The 20,518-nt window shown below is 50.2% G+C and overlaps 1 protein-coding gene across 2 annotated transcripts; it reads right to left on the minus strand.

The window, feature by feature from the left end:
• Positions 1–1,056: 1,056 nt before the first annotated feature.
• Positions 1,057–20,488, minus strand: REEP6 (receptor accessory protein 6). 2 transcript variants are annotated; one of them, XM_039515658.1, is made up of 6 exons: positions 20,260–20,488; positions 8,896–8,989; positions 8,221–8,359; positions 7,406–7,574; positions 6,773–6,838; positions 1,057–3,078 (listed from the first exon to the last, which is right to left on the minus strand). In XM_039515658.1, the coding sequence occupies exons 1-6, from the start codon at positions 20,372–20,374 to the stop codon at positions 3,029–3,031; spliced, it is 633 nt and encodes a 210-aa protein (XP_039371592.1). In that variant the 5' UTR covers positions 20,375–20,488; the 3' UTR covers positions 1,057–3,028. The 2 variants fall into 2 exon arrangements, with proteins under 2 accessions (XP_039371592.1, XP_039371594.1); XM_039515660.1 differs by lacking the exon at positions 6,773–6,838 and having other exon boundaries at positions 20,260–20,486.
• Between the last annotated feature and the right edge of the window lie 30 nt (positions 20,489–20,518).

The raw sequence follows: 20,518 nt of genomic DNA on the forward strand, positions 1-20,518 counted from the left end.
TGAACAAACAGGAAAATGAAGGTGAAGACAACTGAGTTAGCTACCAAAGCCAATATTTTAAGTTTCTCAAATTGAATGCGTCAGCCAGGTTAACAGAATGTTTGTGGTCTTTTTTAAACAAAACAAAATAAATTTCATTTAACTATTTTAGTTAAACAATTTTAACAAAAAACAAACCTGATTTAAAAAAAACATGAATGTTTAAATTAAAAAATTCATATGCTTGTTTTGTTAAAAATATTATGTTTGCTGTTGAAGAAAAAAATCCAGAATACATAACATAGCTTTAGTTAGATAAAACAATGTAAAATGTCTGTCTGGTGATGTTCTCCTCCTAATACAGCATGGCAAGAAAATCCTCCCAATATTAATGATTAACCTGTTCAACTGGAGATATTTATGATGTCATTGGGAGGTGAACTCTCTGCTTCAATTACCTTTGGTAAATGAAATAAACAATCCTTCATTTTCTGACAGAGCTGTAAAACTAATCTGAAAAGTTTTAAAAAATAAATCACTGTTTAGAAATGTATAGTGTGTACCTTCTAAAAATGAAACCTACATCCATCTCTGAGTTGTGAAGAATGTGTATTAAGGTTATAACAACCAACAAGAATGCACTTTTATGCAGAAATCCACAATTAAATCAAGTTTTTGTGACTAGTGATTTAAATCAAATCCACCCTGGGCTGAAGTAGCAGCAACTCACTGACTTTAAGGGGAGTTACAGCCACATTGGAGCAAATTCAGATCATTCCTAAGTTGTTACCCTCAGATGCCTTTTGCTGCCTGTGTGAAGCCAGCAGATGTGCTCCGGTGACGGAATGACAGCAGCCAATCTCCCTTAGTCTCACACAGAAGGATCCAGGCTCGAGGTGCAGTGGCAGAATGGGTTGTCTGCAGCGCTCTGTAGCCCTTCCTCTAAGTTGGGGGGGGGGGGCGCACTTTCATTGCTCCGCCCTCTCCCTTCCCCAGGATTCAGAGATTCTGTGTCAGGAATCAAGTCAAGCATGAAGAGAACAAACAATGCCAATAAAACCCATGAACAGAAAGAAGTTGTTATGAGTCACATTTATTCTGTTTCATACAAAATAAACGGATACAAATGAGAGGGGAAAAAAATCACGAGCAACTTTTTTTAAATAAAAAAGCAGCCAGTACATGAACTGCTGTAACTTGGAGTCACCATGGAGGACAAACGGAAGCCAGTTGCTCCCTGCAGAATTCACAGCTTGAGATTGGCCCCTGCCAGGATCTGATTAAGTAAATTAGATAAATTAACATTTGATTTTTGAAAGAGGAGGGAGATGGCGAATTGCAAGCAGAACGCAGACACGCTAGAGTTCAGCTGCTGAAGTGTGGAGGGGCAGCCGAAGATCAGGTTTTTCCACACTCAAACAGGATTGAGATTAGCAAAAGCCTGAGGCCAACCCCCTGGAAAGCAAACATGCCCTGAAAGCATCCTGCCCAAGCACACACCCCACTGGAAGATTTGGCCTTGTCCAGTTCTGGAAGCGAACTGCAGAGCCAACACTTAACCAGACTATCAGAACACATGGTTGCCAAAGCAGCCTTCTTAGGATGTAAGCCCAGCTCCAGGTCCGCAGGCTATGGAGCACGTGCTGCTCACAGGTTGGTGCTAACGTCCCCTATTGCATTCCTGTTGCCTGTGCGAGTCCAAAAAACTCCCTAGGGACCCCTTCCTGGAGCTTCAGTCAGTGCTGGGATTCGGGCAGAGGCTGCTTGCCAGCCTGCGGGCAGCTAGGGGAGAGGTAGAGAGAAGACTCTGAACTGGTGTGGTCGTTTGATCAGCTATGTAACCGCTAGAAGGGGTTAAAACAACCCAACCATGAGTCAGCATTGGAGAAGTCATGCTGCCTTTTTCCTCCTTCAAAAGGATGAAAGATCTGAAAGTTTCTGTGAATAGGAGGAGCTCCCTGGAGGTAACAGCTTCATGTGCATGTTAATTCCCCACCTCAGCTGCCCCGTACAGCTCCCTGCAGCCCCCACAGGGCACCGCTGTGGTTAGTTTTATGATCACAAAGCAGAGCAGCAATAGCGGCCACAAAAGTTGCTAGGGCTTGGCAGAAGAGTGAATAGTCTGGAACTCCCTCCCGCTGAAGCCAGGCACGAACATCCTTCTGTTTCAGCCACCCGGCACCTTTCTCGGCTTGGCTGTTTACCCAGAAGGGCCATGGCCACTGAAAGTGGGAAGCTTGGCCCCTGACTTCAGAGAGAAGCAGCACAAGGCTGGGGTGTGCGAGGGGAAGTGAAGAGCCGCCTGCTCTGGGACGCTGGACCCCAGCCTGCTGAAGTGAAAACTGAACAAGCCAGAGCCAGGAAAAGAACCCGTGGGATTGACAGCTGAAGAGCCAGTGGCTACAGAACCCACTTCCTTCTCCCTTTTGTGCTGTGGTTTATTGCAAAGGATCCTGTGTTAGGACTCAGGGGCCTGGGGGTGGGGGAACAGGATGGGGGCTTGAAGGCTTTATAGCCGGTGGTAATTGCTGCAGAATCCACCCACCGAGGGAGTTATACTGCATCATGAGTCAACACCTACGCTCAGGCCACAAAAATACTAGAAGGGCAGGTCTCAGGTTAGCTCCAGTGGACTGTCTCCCCCTCCCCACTCCAATCTGTGCCCTATATCACAAAAACACCATGGGGGAAAATGCACCCAGCAGCCCCTGTGATATCTAGTGCAGAGCCGACAGCCTTCCTGCAGAATAAAGGCTGCCTGTAAAACAGGTACTACCAAATTGTGTCTATTTGAGATCAGACGGTCCCACGGTGCCGACTCTCAGCATGGGCCTGGCCGCAATTTTAGATCTGCTGGAGCTCTGGGGGTTTGGGGAGATCTGGAAGCTGCACTTCTGAGACACCTTGGAGCCAGTTGCTTGCTGTCGCGGTTTCAGAGTGGGAAGAGGATCACCGGTTTATTGGCAGGTGCCCGTGGGTTACTTCAAGCCTTTGGTTTAGGGAGTTGCAGTGGGAAACTCAGAACAGCCGGCCCCTTGGAGTTCCGTCCTCACTTGGTCTTGTCAGATTCTAGACCAAGGTTCACTGCTGCTTTTGATGCTACAAGGGGTGTGTGGGGGGGGAAATAAAGGCAATTAGCACATTGGTCACCTGTCACTGGAGGAGCCCCGAGTGATAGAATGAGCCGTATAACCTCTGCCCCCACCTTTACTGAGCAAGGGAAATATTGTCCCCATTTTACAGACCAGTCAGTGGAGGCACAGAGAAGTGACTTGCCCAAGGTCACAGAGCACATCCATGGCAGAGCCAGCAATAGAGAATCTAGGAGTGCTGCCTCCAGCTTGTGCTTGAATCACCAGACAACATTCCTTCCCGGAGCCAGGGATAAAACCCAGGTGCCCAGCTTGCTGAACATTACTCTGACCACTAGGCTCCCCTCTACCCTACACCCTATTTCCTGGGTATCAGGCCCCACAAAACATGTTATTCCAGTGAAACAAAGAAGAGAAAACACTGGCAATGTCCTGCCCCTGGTTACGACGTCTGTGCTGTTATCACGCTTAGGCAAAACGCTCGGCCCTAACAGGAGGCAGACAGAAGCCTTGCCCTGGCACAGAGGGACCCTTGTGTGTAAGCGTGTGAGCTTCTTGGCAGAGCTCCTACCTAATCCATTTTAGGAGCAGCTAGAGCCCTAGTAATCCAGCTATAACACCACAAACCACTGCATCAGCTTTCCAGAGGGTTAAAGGCAGGTGCTCCAGCCCCCCCAGGCCGGAGCCAGATTCTCCTCCTTTAGAGCCCTGCCCAGTTGAACATGCAGCCAGGGGACCAGGGGCTGGTCAGGCAGAGGTACAGCAGAACCGCAGCGTTACAAACACCTTGGGAATGGAGGTTTGTAACTGAGCAAAACATTACAGTTGTTTTCAAAAATTTGCAACTAAACATTGATTTAAAACTGCTTTGAAACTGTTCTATGCAGAAGAAAAAAATACTGCTCCCCTCCCCCCCCTTTTTTTTTGTAGTTTACAGTTAACACAGTAACACTGTATTTGCTTTTCTTTGGTCTCTGCTGCTTCCTGATTGCGTCCTTCCGGTTCCAAAGGAGGTGTGGGGTTAACCGGTCAGTTTGTAACTCTGGTGTTCAAAACGGGGGTTCTACTGTACATGCAGCAGAGGCCTGGAAACCGGAGCTGGGAAGAATTCGCACCCCACCCCTTGCCAACAGTTGGGGTGGATCCGTGCCCCTCCCAAAGGGAAGTGGAGTGGCAATCTTTGGACTTGCTATTCAACCTAAAGCACCAGCCAGGTCCCATTGTCACCTGAGACTTTACACACTCCAGTCCACCTGCTTTTGAAGTTAACCCTCTGTCAGCCCTTGGTAGGTTCCTATCTAGGCAGCCATACCTGTCACACACACTGTAGTAACTGGGCACCTCTCGGGCACGTCTACACTGCAGTTAAACACCAGCGCCTGGCCTGCGTCAGCTGACGCAGGCTCACGGGGATGTTGAAATGCGATTTAGACATTCGGACTGGAGCCTGCAAAGGGGGAAGGTCCCAGAGTCCGGGCTCCAGCCCAAGCCAGCTGACGCAGCCCAGCCGCAGGTGTTTAATTACAGTGTAGACGAACCCCAAGGGATTGTCCCCTGGGGTCTTTTAAGGGGACCAAGTGGGCTTCCCAGCCAGGAACTGCACCCCCACTCCCGCTGGAAGGTGGAACATGGGCCGGGACTGAGGACGCTCACACTAGGGAGGGATGCGCTAGCAGAGCTATTTGTGTTGCTGGAACACAGGGCACAGGATAATCCAATTCTGGCTAATGCGATTGATGGGTTTAGTGTGTCCGAGGGGCAGCTGGGAACTCCCAGCACCGTAATTTCACACAGACAGCTGGGGTCAGTTCAAGGGATGAAGGGCAGGGGATGCCCCCCCTTGGGTGAGTTTTTCTGGCTCAGCCATCCAAGTGGTGGATTTTCCTTTGCCACGTCCCTTGTGTTGGCTCTCAGGCCAGATTGGAGGCTCTGCAATTTCCTCTCTCCCTCCCCTCCAGGGTCACCCCACAGTGCAGCCACTATCTTGGACTTCAGCACCCATCATCTGATGCCTGTTGGGGTGGAAAAGGCCATTCCCCATAAGCAGCAGGGCACTGCAGACACAGCACCCCAAGTGCTGGCTGTCTCAGGGAGAAAGACAGACCTTTCCGAGCAACCCACTCCCAGCAGAGGGGAAACCACATCCGCGCTGTTCCATCCAGCTGGCCTGCCACGGCCATCCCTTCCCCAGGCCATTGGATTTCACCTCCATCACCGCCAAGTCTCTTGTGGGCCCCTGGAATGTGACCCCACCCCCAAAATGTGGGTCTCCTTCATGGCACTGCTCCACCAGCCAAGACACCGGGCTGGGTCTGAGCTGTACTGAAATAGCACTCAGAGGTGGTAACAGCCCAAATACCCTTGGATGTGGGGCAGGTGCTACCCAGGAGAGAACAGAGACCCGAAACCCCACCCACACGTATCTACCACCAAGGCATGAATGTGAATGGACACGAACACCACAGTAATAAGCGAAGGGAAGACAGACTACAGTGCACCGCTCTAGACTGGGGGGTTACGCTACTGGAGGCCAGGGAAGTGTGGGAATTTAGAGGACAGAGACTGTTCTCCACAAGGGAAGGAAGAGAAAGGAGAGTTTAGCATGACCACCAATGAGAAGACTTTCCCCTAGCGTCACCAGCTTCCTCAAGAAACCACAAGCGTTTTCAATCCAAGTAGCACAGCCCCATCACTCACTCCCTCCCGTTGGAGAAATAAGATCTCCACGGCCATGCAAAGCAGCACAAGTTACCCATAATGCTCTGGGCTGCAATCACATGTCACAAGCTTGCTGCTTTTGGGAGCTGAGCATATTACTCAAGGTCCGTTTTAGGGTTAGCAACAGCCGTGGTGGTTGTACAGAGGTAATTTGTTAATCCACGTGCTTGCCAGTTACAGGACCTGTAACAGCCATCAGCGGCCAGGGAGAAGAGAGCACAAGTTCGCCCCAGCACCTTCCTCCAGATGTTTTGCACCAACTCAGCACGGCTTTGACAGCTGCAAAGACTGTTGCCACCTCCGTTTGCCCCCAGAGCAGATGGAGCCCTGGTAGAACTTGGCTTCCCGACCTTGCGACTACCAGTGTACCTCAATCCTGCTACTGAGCGACCCTCGTTTGGGGCCGGAGGGGGAGGGTCCTTTCCCAGTGCTCATGTAATCCTTGGCACGTCTGCCAAGGCTGCCAATACAGTGGGGGATTTCTGCAATGAGCACAATGCAGGAATCACTGGGTGACTGTCGGGCCTGTGTTATGCTGGGGATCAAATCAGTTTGGCAACAGTCCCTCTGGCTTTAAAAATCTATGTGGGGGAGGGGGGGAAGGGGAAAAAAAAATCCACTGGCAACTAGATAGTGGCCACCAAAATAAAAAGGCCCCTGAAGCCAGGTTTTGGTCCTTACTGATCTTCAGCTGGATTTGAACCAGGCATTGGAGAGGTTCTAGGGCCAATTAACAAGTCCCTGAGCCGTCTCTGCCACTGCACCACCCACCCTAAATTCTAGCAGCCACTGGGACAGGACATGACATCTTCAACCAAGAACATGCTATGGGGCTTTGCTCCAAACTGCGCCAAGATTTGAACTGGCTGCCTTTAAAACCCAAGAGCGAGCGTCCTGGTCCAGCCCACACTGACGCGTTGAGGGGGGAAGTCATGCTAAACGGACCTTTGCTCCCCGGGTGAACGACATGAGTTATTACATACAGACAAGCTGAGCTGTGGCCACCTCGGACACCAGACGGGCTCTGCTGTCGGCCAGAGTAGAGAGGACTGTGCAGAGAGGCACAAGGGAAGAGAAAGAAAAAAGAAGGAGAAGAGGCAAGAGATTACGAGCCGATTCATATTGCTGCGGAGAGGAGACAGGGCTCTGTCTGGCCATGAAGTTACGGAACGAGAGAAGGGTGGAGAGAGAGCACGTTCCTGCAGCGACACCGACGGGATGGTCTAGTCTTGAACGAGGGCCTCATTTGCAGTTCCAGCTGTGCCGCTCTAGCAGGGTGCAAACAGCCCTCTGAAAATACTCCCAGCTCAGAGGGTTTCCCAGTCTGGCGTAAGGGCCCTGCTCCCAGTACAGGGGCAGATTGGAGGTATGGCTGGAATGCCTTGCATGACAGCTAATCGCTGCTTCCCAGGACACACACGGGCAATGGGAATCAATGTCGAAATTAGAGCAGCCCTGAGACAGCTCTAACTTACACCCTGACCAGGTAGGACCCTGCCCCGGAATACAGGAGAACAAAAGGTGTTTTAACGCCCTTCTCCCCATTGCTGCCCGAAGCACAGGAACTGGGTAACTGAGAACACAGGCCAGAACAAAGAGGGAATAGGACACAGTACCTTCTCTGGTGACTGTCGAAGCAGCGTCGAGCGCCGTGCCGCTCAGATCACTGATCACGCTGTCTACTATCCGGTGGTGCTTCAGGAAGAAGGGCCGGATGACTTTTTGGTACAACACCTGGGAGCCATTCCAGGAGACAGGCGCCATGCACCAGACCAGGAACAGGCACTGCAGGGAAGGAGACACTTCACTCCAGGTTTGGAAGAGACCCAGAGGTCAGGTGGCAAGACAGAGGCCTCACAAACTGTTCCAATGCATCAGCTTTAAAGGACAGAATTGCCCACGGGTGACGTCAGCAGGACAAACCCTCAGCGAGGAGCATCCAGCCGGCCCAGCTGGACGAGGAGGGGAAAAGCAGCCAAGAGGCTCCAGCTAGACCTGAACAAACTGTTTGGTCTGTTTTGGTTCACATGAGCGTCAGTTTAAGTTTTAGGTGGGCTCAGACCCAGTTAGGTGAAGAATCACCTCCAAGAGGAGCCAGCGAGTTTTATCCCAGCATGGCTCTGCTCAGCAACCACTGGTACCATGGTGGGCTTCCACGGTTATTCTTTAAAGCCCACTGAACTTGATAGGAGTCTCTGCCAAGTTCAATGAGCTTTGGCTGGACTCTCCGCCTAGAAACAACCACCCCCTAGACACCCACAACGGACAGAGTCATCCCTGGTATTGACTTCCAGTTACACCAGAGAGATTGGCCCCAAGACTACAGTGCTACTAATTGGTCAACTCCACATTAACCCAAGGTTTTATCTCCAGAAGATAAATCACGGAGGGAGAAACAGGACAGCAGCCAATCTCTGTGCCCCCCCGTTACCTTTCCAGCATAGTAAAACGGGAACCAGTAGAGGAAGGTGTCGGAAAAAAACTCTGCCACACTGAAGACTCCATATACCACCCAGTACGTGAGCCACATGGTATCATCGTCCTTGTTGGTGCTTTCAATGGCTTTGATGCTACGGGCAGAAAGGGGACAGGTCAGTTCTACCTTCTACACTGCTTAGGCGTGTTAAAGACAAGCACGTTAAGCTTTGAAAATCTCAGCCTTACTAAATGAGTTGGGTCAGTTTTGGGTGCCCCACAGAGGCTTTGCTGAGCATCCAATGTCTGAAGAACAAGCCCCTTTAAGGGAGCCTCAGGCTGACCACACCCCATCTAACTATCTTTGTCAAAAAACGTAAATGGAGCCTAAATTTGGGACTCAAATCACGTTGTGGGACGTTCTCCCTGGACGATGAGTATTTAGCATTTCATACCCAATAGGCAAATACTGATAGTTTTAGCAACTTTGTGGGGCTCATCAAAACATGCTGGCCCAGCAGAGGGCTCTGCCCGTCAACGCTGGAGGTGAACACAACAACATTTTGCTTTCTGCCGGGTCCCTCTCCCCAGAGGGACGTTCTCAGCGGTGAAACCAACGCCCCTGCCCTCCGCCCCCATGTAAAGCCAGGGAGCCGCAGTGCTCGGCGGAGCGCAGACGGCTGCCACTTACGAAACGTAGGCCGGGTAGACAAAGCCAATGAGGTTGCACAGCAGCGAGGCGCCATATCCGAACATGAGGTACAGGCCCAGGAAAGTGATGGTACCTGGCCAGGAAAGGAGACAGGAGTGAGAATAGTGCTCGTGAGCCACCGTTCCACAGAGGAGAGATTGTTTTGGACATACCTGGCTAATGGCAGAGTCATGATTGGCGACACCCCCTTAGCGTGGCGGTGTCAGATCCATTTTGTTGGTAGTCAGATGGCCAGTCTGGTTGTGTGGCCACCAGAGAAGCTCGCTCCTAGGTTGGGTTAACTCCCTTTAACCTCTTGTGTACACAGGGCCGGCCAGGAAGCTCCCCTTTATTTGTTTTGATCCTACCATCCTGCCTCCAATGGCAGGAATCAGGCAGGGTCACTCACTTGAAGGCATTTATTAACGGGCATTTTGCCATGTATGAGCCAGGGAACTCGTGATGCCAAGTGTCAGAGGGCATAGGAGGTACAGAGTTTTATGGGGATCCCCGGGTCCATTCTAGGCATATCAAGTCACTGAAGGAGCGCATGCAAAGTCTCAATGGAGAGCCAGAAGTACCCAAGTCAGCAGAACCATGACAAATTGTAGGCAAGGGTAATATTTAAGGAGTTTTGTACCCAGACTGGAAATTATATATTCTTAAGGTCAGAGTTAAAGCAGGCCACCAGGAGGTGACCAACGTGTCCCTATCAGACAGGCAGGAAACGCATCTCTACCCGTCTGGTTATATGCAAAGGGTTGTACACTTCACCACAAATCCCTGTGTGCATGCTGAGCCCCCAGAGAAAGTTAACAAGACCGCAAAATCTCCAGCCAGGCACACACAGCAGGAGGGTGACTAAAGACCAAAGGACACTTTTGATATATCTGTGGGCTGTAAAGGGACACCCTGGTATCTTTCACGGGGGAAGTAAACAAGCCCACCGTTCACTTTATGAATGAGAGGCACAGAGGATTTGGGGCGAGCTTTGGCTCTTATGACCCCATAGTGGCCTGCTAAGTTTAGGCTCTAGGACCTGTGTTACGATTTGATTTGATGTGTAACCCTCTCTTTCCAATGGGTCTGCTGGCCACAGCTGGAATCTGTGCTTTGAAGAAGAAACATACACTCGCTTGCTCCATAAGCAAATCTAAGTGGTGTGTGTTAAGCGGTGCTGTGCTGGTTGGCTGGGGCGGGATACTGCTCCTTTGGGAGCACAGGATCAGGGAATTCCAGTGGATCAGCGGCTGGTTGCTCCAGGGAGACGCTCGGCGGTTGGAATGTGCCTATTTTTAAGCTGTATGGAGAGAACAGGCCGGCAGTGCTTATATTCCCAGAGGCAATGGGGCGCTGACCCATGGTGGGCACAGATAGGGCACGTGGTAGCAAGGGGCCTCACAACCATAGGTACCCCGGGGAAGCATCACACCATGGCAGAGACATTGAGCATACATCTGCACTGGAGCAGGAAGGTAATTTCCAGCTGGGGTAGACGTACCCCTGCTAGCTCTGATCAAGCCAGAGAACCAAAAATAGCAGCATAGCCATGGCAACGCAAGTAGCAGAATGGGGGTAGCCACCCCAAATGACCCATCTGAAACAGAGGGATGTACTTGGGCAGCCAGTCGGTCCTGCTGCTGTGGGTACACTGCTATTTTTAGATGTGGGAGGATGTCTGGAAGTTACACCCCCAGCTCCAGTGCAGATATACCCGCAAAGTCTCACTCATTTAAACAGCCACGGCCTAAGGAGACTCCCTGCCAACAAGAGGGTAGCTACAGACTCAGCATGTGACTTTAGACCAGTCACTTTGTGCCTCAGTTTCCCTATATGTAAAAAAAGGGGGCAGGGTTTGATACCGACCCACTCCACAGAGCTGTCGTGAGGCATTAATAGTCAAGGTGCTTTGAGATCCTTCGATGGAACACACTCACAAGCGACCCAGTGTTATTTACTCCAGCTTGGCTTATTGTGGTTCTCCCAGGAAGGTAAAGTGCATCTGTGCAGGAGTCGGAGCTTTTTCAGAGACCATGGAACAAACTCCTACAGGAACAAGGCCCCCCCATCACAGACCCCTTGATCTTCTGCTCCAAGTGCAAGGCACACTTCTCCCCCCTGCCTTCGCCAATCCAAGCAGAGCAGCATGGGCATTAGAAAGAGACACTAAATCTGAACACTGTACAACGCACACAGTTCTCCCCCGGCAGAGAGGGTGAGAGAACAAGCCACACGTGACGGATGCTGGTCCTGTCGCTTAACGCACAAATGGAAGGCGCTCAGATACCGTGGTGATGAAGGCAAGATAAGAACCAACATATAACAAAGATTCAGTCAGGCCCACGAGAGAACGTTCAAAGGTTCCTTTAATGATCCCCGAGAGCTACGGTACATTGCGATTTGCCTTCCTAGAAATTCCTGTTGCACGAGGTACTGATTGGCATTTGGAAATAAAACCTCCAGAGACCTGACAGGAACCTTTGATCCCATGGGAGTCTCCCGTTCCCTCCTTTCCCCTGGGCTTTGCACATACTGCTGCATCCTTTGAGCGATAAGCAGGACTAAAACTGAAACAGGGCGGGGGTGGTAGTTCTGCCCATTCCTCAGCAAGGCTCCTAAGGAGCTCTGAGGACTCATGAGAACCAGGGTGGATTTAAAAAAAAAAAAAAGTTTTTGATAATAGGTTTAGTCAAAAAGCATTTTAAGATATATCTTTGAGCTATAATGTCTCATCATGGAATAAGGATTATAAATTCTATAGTACGAGACAATAGATTCACGTAACATTTAAGAAAAGTTTTGTAAATGAGTTCCAATAGTTCATGGATTAGGGACCCAATTTTATAGGGTTCCACAGGCTTCTGTATAGATTATTTAGGTTAATCTTTCTATCTACTCAATGGGACTCAATGCTCAATCTAGAAGATACCATCAGAGATGCTTAGTTTTGCAGTTCTCAAATTGTGGATTTGTGTCTCCAGAGATAACATGCAAAAAAGTTTTAAAATAAGTAAATATCTAGAGGTGAGAAATAACAGACCTCAACCCTATTGTCCCTCTGCAAATTTGTATACACACAGAGTCAATATCTTACCTCTCTCTAAAAGTGCAAAGTTTAAAAAAAGTTCAATGAATAGAAGATTGTTGGGAGTGGAATAGATCTGGACAGGGAGAAGAAGTCTGGAGATAAATGTGAGAAGGGAGGGAAAGGCAGTAAACACAAAAGTGAAACTGTTTGAGCAGCATATTCCAGAAGTCTTGCTAAGTGGAGCCTTTGCTGATCTGAGATCTACAATACCATTCTCTGACTAGAAGGGAAAACCTATAATGGCAGCAGGCCATAAAAGAGACACAGTTTGGGAACAAGAACCATTCAAGAAACAGGTTTGCTGATGTTTTAAAGAAAGTCCCACCAGTGAACTGGTGAAAGTCACTTAAGCACTTGGATTCAGAGACTGTCGAAGTGATAATCTCACTTTTAACAGCAGTAGCTTCTTCTGCTGGTGTAGAAAGAATATTTTCTTCCTTTGGACTAATTCATTCCAAATTGAGAAATTATTTGGGACCTGAAAAACACAGGAAAGCTTGTTTTTCTTTTCCAGATTATGAACAAACAGGAAAATGAAGGTGAAGACAACTGAGTTAGCTGCAGAAGCCAATATTTTAAGTTTCTCATGTTGACCTGGCTGACAGTCAATTTTTTTTTAAATATTTCATTTAACTATTTTAGTTAAAAACAAACTAACAAAAACAAAACTTGGATTTAAAAAAACTTGAATGTTTAAATTCAAAAATTCACGTGCTTGTTTTGTTAAAATATTATGCGTTTGCTGTTGAAGAAAACAAAACAGAATACCTAACGTTGTTGTTTTAGTTAAATAAAACAATGTAAATGTCTGTCTGGTGATGTTCTCCTCCTAATACAGCATGGCAAGAAAATCCTCTAAATATTAATGATTAACCTGTTGAATTGGAGATATTTATGAAGTCATTGGGAGGTGAACTATCTGCTTCAATTACCTTTGGTAAATGAAATAACCAAACAATCCTTCATTTTCTGACAGAGCTGTAAAACTCATCTGAAAAGTTTTCAAAAATAAATCATTGTTTAGAAATGTATAGTGTGTACCTTCTAAAAATGAAAGCTACATCCATCTCTGAGTTGTGAAGAGTGTGTATTCAGGTTATAACAACCAACAAGAATGCACTTTTATGTAGAAATCCACGATTAAATCGAGTCTTCCTGACTAGTGATTTAAATCAAATCCACCCTGATGGGAGCAGTGGAGAATCCAACATCAAGCAAACCAGAGCCCCAGAAGGGACGGCGGCATCTCCTGACACCGCTAAGAGCTAGTCACCTCCATTCTGTCAGCTGGTTCTTTGCAGCTAGTGGAAAACCTCCACCTCGCCCAGCCTCCTGTTAATGCGGCCAGCTAGCAGGGGCTGTGCTGGTCTTTTTTTTTTTTTAAATATGGATGAGGACTGGACTGAGGCCAACTCATTTCACTTCAGCAGCAGCCTCTGCCCCCTGGTAGATGGAGTCAGTAGAACCTGCCAGGGCTGGATTTGAACTGACCTCTTCAAGGTGGATGACCCCATAGGCCACACCCACTCCTCCCCCTCCCCATTTCTATTGCTTCCTTAACTTTGGGGAACTATTTGCCAGGTTAGGAACAACCTGTCGTCCGCAGAGCGCATCAGACTCTGTGCAAGGGCCGGTCTTCCCATCTGTTCCAAGAGCTCAGAGAGCAGCTCCGTCAGGAGAACGGGCTGGTCGGGAACACGCTGCATTCCCTGTTGTGGAGGGGAAGCAAAAATTGCTACTAAGTGGCAAGATGTTTGCAAGGAGACATTAGCAAGCTCTGGAAGAAAGGCAAACAAAGCGCAGAGGCGTCCATCATTGCTAATGGAGCTGAAAACTTACAAGTGATTTTAATGGAAAGAAGGTCTCTTGCTGGCCTTCAGGCTAATGCTAGGTGGCGTCTGTACTGTTTTTAAAGCCAGCTGCATGTAAGAGCAGCAGCATTGGGGAAAACATAGGATGCGATAGGCAGAGAGCAATTCAGAGACCCCAGGATTCTTGCTCCTCAGTCAGGTCCTTCTGGGGCAAACAGAGGAGACAACCAGCTCAGATGACCCGAGATGCAGTGTAGTCTAGTGGTTAGGGGCATGGGATTCAAAAGTCCTGCATTCAATTCCCAGCTCTGCCCTTGACCTGCTGTGTGACCACAGGCATGTCCCCTCTATGTGCCTGTTCCCCCTCCCATGCTTTGTTTCATCTATTTAGGTTGTGAGCTCCTGGGGGTAGAATGTCTATTACATATATGTACAGTGCCTGGCACAATGGGGTCCAAATCTTAGCTGGGACTTCTAGGTGCTACTGCCATACAGACGTGCGCAACAGGAGAACCACCCCCCAAACTCTTCCTCCAAAAGTTGGATTGGGGAGGGCGGGGGAAGAGTCATCTTCTGCACACTGATCTGGGCGTCAGCCAGGATGACCTACAGCGGCCTGACCTCGCAGCATGTCTGACCCAGCTCGACCCAAGAACTACTGGAGGTCACACGAGAAAGCCAGTAGGGGAGAGGTAGGATGTGTTTGCTACACCTGACAGCAAGGCTATGATGGGTAGGGATGTTACTTGAGGACAACAAAACAACTTCATTTGCTCCCCTACATCAGCTTTAGATTGGATGGGGGCCCACAGCTGGTGGACGGGGAGGAACACAGGGACAACTCGTGAGGTGCATAGGAGGAGCAGGAGGATTACGGTGGGGAACAGCCAAAGTTTTGCCACTCTGCTCCAGGACCTGGGCTCTGCTGCAGTGTGGGTGGTCCCTTGGAGGGGTGGGACCCATGGTCTGGCTTGAATCGGCATGCTCGCCTGGGCATTCAGTGGCATGGGGCTGGGTTTCTTCTCCCCACTCCTGCCTGAGCATCTGCAGTAGAGCTTGGGAGCTTGATACCACCCCCATCCCTGGGTGGCAGAGGTCCCCTGAGCTCAGGGAACCTATCTGGGAGTCTCCCAGTTGCTGGGACCCGATACGTACACACCTTTGCTGCTGTCTTTGAGCGTTCTCTGTACAAACGTGTACTAAATAATTAAACTCTCCCAGTCCCAGTAGTTAAAACCACATGGATTAACTCAATGCCAAGAGGGAGAGGAGAATGCTGCCTAGCCTAGAAGAGGAGAAAACCCTAAGTTCTGCACTGTGTTCCTAGCAGCTGGGTGTTATCCAGGGAGAGCACAAAGGTTGAGACACGAAGTCCAGGAAGAACTCACACTGCCGCCAAGCACGAGCAAAGCAGTAAGTGCAGCACGCCACATACCCCCTGGTGCTGCAATTTACAGGCTAGGCTTATCTCCCAATCGAGGAGGGGTGGCAGCTAATTACCCTATTTCATACCCCCCCCCACACACACATCCTCTAGCATTGCCACAGTCTTTAAGACCGGCATTGCACCAGCACAGACAAATCTACTGGGGACTGCAGGGACGCCCATCAGTACATGTCTGAAGGGATCTGGATGGGTCACGCTGATTTGCAGACAGTTACAGGTAGAGCACCGGAACGCAGGCCTCCAGAGGAGGAACTCCGGCCTCCAGAGGAGGAACGCCATCAGCGAGTCGTGGTAGTAGGCGCTTGTATTCAGAGGATGAGTTACCAAAGAGGGACATGACACTTGGCAGGACAGGAGGGTCATGTTACAGCGCACGTAACAAGAGCAGAGCACAGATGGGCCCCAAAAGGGACATAAAAACCTCAAGCTTTAGGCCAATCTCTAATTATCAGGGGGGAGGAGGCGGCCTTCACAGGGGGCAGATTATCCCACACTTGCCTGCTTTCTTGCGCCTTCCTCTGAACAACCAGGGGTTGGCCGGCCGGAGGCAGGATACAGAGCAGCTTGACTCGGGGTCTGGTTTAGGGCAGCAAGTCCTGGGTAAAAGCCCCTGGGTCTGACTGGCAGGAGTAATTTCAGCCCTACCCAAGGTTTGCAGGGTGCCATTTGCCAACCGTCCCCTTAAAATAAAGCAGCATCACACTGCGGTGGCCTCAGTTGGGAACCTTAAAATTGGTTTTATGGGCTGCATGAAGTTTAGCTGCAGGAACTTTTTTGAAATACCAGCCTGCTTAAGCCTTACAATGGGACACGTAGCAAAAGGGGGGAAAAAAAAGGTAACATGGGGGGGGGCATGTCTCTTTTCCTTACAGATCATAAAAGGACTAACTGTGAGTGGCTGCGGAGGCCGGCCGCACAGCTCTGCCAGTGCAGATCAGTTCTGACATGCAGCACTCCCCGCTAATCCAGCCCCGTTCTCCCACACAGGCAGCTTGGCCAATGCCCCTTTGTGACAGTGGGAATTTTCTAGAATAGTTTTATGTGGCCTATGTGTGCCTCAGTTTCCCTCTGTCCTTTCATTGCTGCCCAGTGGTTGCAAAAGGGTTAAATCTGCTTTGGAGGCAGAGCAAGAGTTGTTCCTATTCTGGGGTGGTACGAATGAGTCATAAAATGGGTTGGCTGACACCCACCCATATCAGTGGAGGATCCAGAAAGACAATGGAACTGAACAATCGACACCCAAAGACCTTGGGCAGGCAGAGCCCGTGACCACCTGGGCGTGTCTCTGCAGGAGAGTCAGGTGGCTCAGCGGGAGCTCTCACCTGGGACAGACAAAGATACAGGAGAGCCAAAAACATTGATCCAACAGCAGTTTGGCTGTGCAGAGTGCAGGCTTGGCCAGGACAGACCATGTGCTAAGCTTTGCTTCCCTCTGGTAATCTAAGGCCACCCCAACGCTGTGTTACAGTCGACTAATAAACCCTACTCTGCCTGGGGTCACTGCGGATACTTGCTAAAGCGCATTGTCCCTGAGGAACATAACGTCTCTGACCAAGAGCGAGCATCTCAGCTGGACTCGCTGGGCAGAGCTCCTGGGGTGAAACCGAGTGCTGGAGCCCTAGGACTCAGCCTTTGAGGCACTGAGGCTGCATGACGTACAGTTAAGGAAGACAGTAATCCACTGGGGGCCTGGGTTTCTCCCAGGGACTGTTTAAAAGCTGGGGCAGAGCGCAGATCTTGTGGCTCCGTGACAACCTTCAACCTGACCTTCTGCACTAGCTGCTATTCCACGCAGCCCTGCCCAATCCAGAGCTCTGCCAGTGCGCCCCAGTCCATGCCAGCAAGGCCTCCGCTAATCTAGTCCATTATGGAGACAGGCATGTCTGGGGTGGCCTTTTTCAAAGGCCACCATTCCAGCCCTTTGGGGGCAGCACTTTTCAAGGGGCAGCACTCCAGGTTTTTTGCCGCCCCAAGCAAAAAGAAAATCCAGAGCTGGCCCTGGAGACTGAGCATATTGCATGGATCTCTCCAATACCAGAGACCGCCAAAGCACTTTGCAAATGTTAATTAAAAGGTGCAAACCCCTCCACCCCCGCACAATGCAGGCCTAGCATGACAACCATACTCCTTTCAAATCATGTTCTAGAACAGGAGTAGATCCCTGGTCTTCTGAGGCCAAAGACTAATGGCTCCATTTAACATCCCACATGGGGTGGGGGGGGGGGGAAATCGATTTTAAAGAGATCTAAAAGGGAACAAGAACAATGATGTTTAAAAGGCAAGTTAAGTTTTGCGGGAGCGTCCCCTTTCACTGCATACAGCAGCCAGGAACGTTACCCCAGCAACAGAAGCAGACGGCTTCCGATCAGTTACAAGGGAGCTGCTTTTTTAATATTCCTTTGTTCTCAAGCAGTCCTCTACCCAGCTTAACCCATCACATGGCTGAACTGCAGGCAGACACTGACACGGACAACTTGCCAGCATCTCTGTAGTACAGTAACCCAGACTGTAGTTAAAATAAATCAGAGTAAAATGCAGTTGGACTAAAACAAAAGTTTGCATTAAAGCTTGGTGGGGTGGAGTGGGGGAGGGAGAGAGGGAAAGACGACCTGCGGCTTGGAGGAGACAGACTCTCCTTTCACAGGAGTTAATCATTAGGCCACAGAGAGTAGCTATCTTGGCATAGACTTGCTTCTAGTCTAAGTCTGATCGATAATAATTCACATGTCCTTCTACTAAGGAGAGTGTATTAAATCCTAATTATCCGAGTGCCACACAGACCCCTTGGATCTTTGGTAGCAAGGATGTCAGAGGGCTAAGTTTGCAAACATTTGCCTGCTTGAAAAAACACATGACAATGTCTCTTTATGCAGATGTTTCCAGCATTGTGACATACAGCATTTAAACCAGGGAAGTCCCAGGTAAAGGTGAAATGAGGAAAGTGTACTCCAGCATGCAAGCTCCAGGATGATTGATGCACCATCACAGCAGCACCCAAAGGTTGCAATCATGAGCAGGACCCCAATAACCCAGTCTCAGTCCCAGAGAGTCTAAGCCCAATCTTGCAAGTTGTCCCATGAGCTGAGCACAGGGGTCTGGCTACATAGACCACAATCCTGCAGGTTGGTCCAAGGAGAAACAAGACAGGTGAGAATACACCATAGAGGGATGACACAAAATATTTCCAAATGAGCAATTTCCTATTTGTTCCTTTACGATCAGACTTGGACTAGAAGTTGGCAGAGGATGCTTACAGTTATAAGTGAACAAGTAGCTCCGTGCCAGTCCCATCCTCCAGGCTACAGCAGTCAGCTACCTCAAAACTGCTGCTGCACTTGCTGCAGGATAAGTAAGAACTTCATAGAGTCGGCCAAGCAAAGGCTGGATGTGACGTTAGACGCCGTGTGACCTCAGGGAGCACAAAGAGGATGATTTTTAAGAAAGGGGGAAGAAGGTCTTTTATTGGCACATTAACTCCAAATGTCAGGTCACAAGAACAGTGCTTGTGAGCTGGGAATTTTGATTCCTAGCATCAGCCTGCAGCAAATGTTTAAGAATGGTCTCGTGTAAAACCAATGCAGCTAGAGGGGTTTGGCTAGAGGGGAACGGGGGACTCCAGCTTCTGTTCCCGGTTCTGCCACAAGCTTCCTGTTGGGCCTATTATTTGACCTCTCTGTGCTTCCCTCACCCACACAAAGATACTTCCTTCCCCCAGAGCAGCGCTGGGGCGAGTTCATGACAGTCACTGAACTTTCCAAACAGTTGCTGAAGTACTGTATAGCTAGGCATTTAGCTTGGAAGCACTGACTGACCATTCAACCAAAACAGGCAGCTACATTAACAATGTGTCTTGTGCCATGACTGGAGGCAAACAAAGGATCTACAGTAATTGCTGGACTGGATCAGACTCAAGGACCATCCAACCCAGTACCTACCAGTTGCTTCAGAGGAAGCTGCAAGAAATCCCGCAGGAGGCAGATGTGAGATGATCTCCCCCCATCCCAAGCAGAGTTTGGTTTAAACCCTGTAGCGTGATACATTCTGACTTCTTCTATTATCCCCTGAAATAGCTTGTCTGAAAAGGGGTCACATCTCCCAGCCAGGTGTTCTTCAAGAGCAGCTCTACCAGGCGGTGCCAGTCCCCAGAGCTTGCCCCCTGCCCCCCACTACACCGTCCCACCCAGCAGCAAGGAGACCCAGAAACAACTGTGCTTTGGGCAGCGGAGGAGAGAGCTCCTAGAGATCAAAGAGCTCTGCCTCTTCCTTCTTGTGAGGGTCTCCCCCCTTCCCTCAAAACTGACTCAGCCAAGCAAAACACTTTCATGGGACGGGCCTGGAGCAAGGTTGACCAGCTGTCCCAATTTTTGGGTCTTTTTTTTTTTTTAAATGTAGGCTCCTATTATCCCCCACCCCCCGTCCCAATTTTTCACATTTGCTGTCTGGTCACCCTACCTGGAGCGCACCTGCAAGACTCTCCCTTTCCAGGCAAAGATCAACTGGCAACTGCTCCTCCATTCCTTGGGGGGAGGGGGCACCGGGAAGGGAGATCCCAGGGTGAAAGGGGGTCTCTTGTGGGAGGAATATGGCCGGGATATATTGAGAAAGGGTGTCCCTGGGGAGCATGGGCAGAGATCTGTGGTGAGGTCCCTTTAGAACAGGGCTGCTGGGGGGGGCAATTTGCCCCAGGCCCCCCCCAAGAATATAGTATTCTAGAGTATTGCAACTTTTTTTTTAATGGAAGGGGCTCCCCCAAATTGCTTTGCCCCAGGCCCCCTGAATCCTCTGGGCAGCCCTGCCTTAGAAAATGGGGTGCCCCAAGGGGCTCCCCAGGAGTGGGAGGACGCACAGGGCAAAAGGGGCCACATGCCGGATGAAGTGTCCCCCCCTCCCCCGAAGGTGGTGGGAGGAAGTAGCACGCCTGGCTCCGCAGGAAGGGGGGTTCGCAGGAGCGGGAGGTCCCCGGGGGGGTGTCCTTGGGGAGCGCCCCGGCTCGGAGGGCGCTGTTCCCGGGCTCCCACCTGTGGCCAGATAGTAGCGCTTGACACCGGTCTTGGCCTCCAGCCGGCCCAGCAGGTCGGTGAGCAGGTTGGGCTGGTCGAGGAAGGTCTGGAAGCGCTGCTGCAGGGAGCCCATGGCTGCTGCGACGGGGCGAGCCGCGGTCCGGCTCCAGCGGCTGCTGCTCGCTCTCTATCGGCTTAGCAGCCTGGCCGCCCCCGGCCCGCCTCCCCGCGCCGGGCCAATGCGGGAGCGGGGCGGTGCGCAGCCAGGTGGGAGCCG

This window comes from Mauremys reevesii, linkage group 26 (assembly GCF_016161935.1).
Source record: "Mauremys reevesii isolate NIE-2019 linkage group 26, ASM1616193v1, whole genome shotgun sequence".
Classification (NCBI taxonomy): Eukaryota; Metazoa; Chordata; order Testudines; family Geoemydidae; genus Mauremys; species Mauremys reevesii.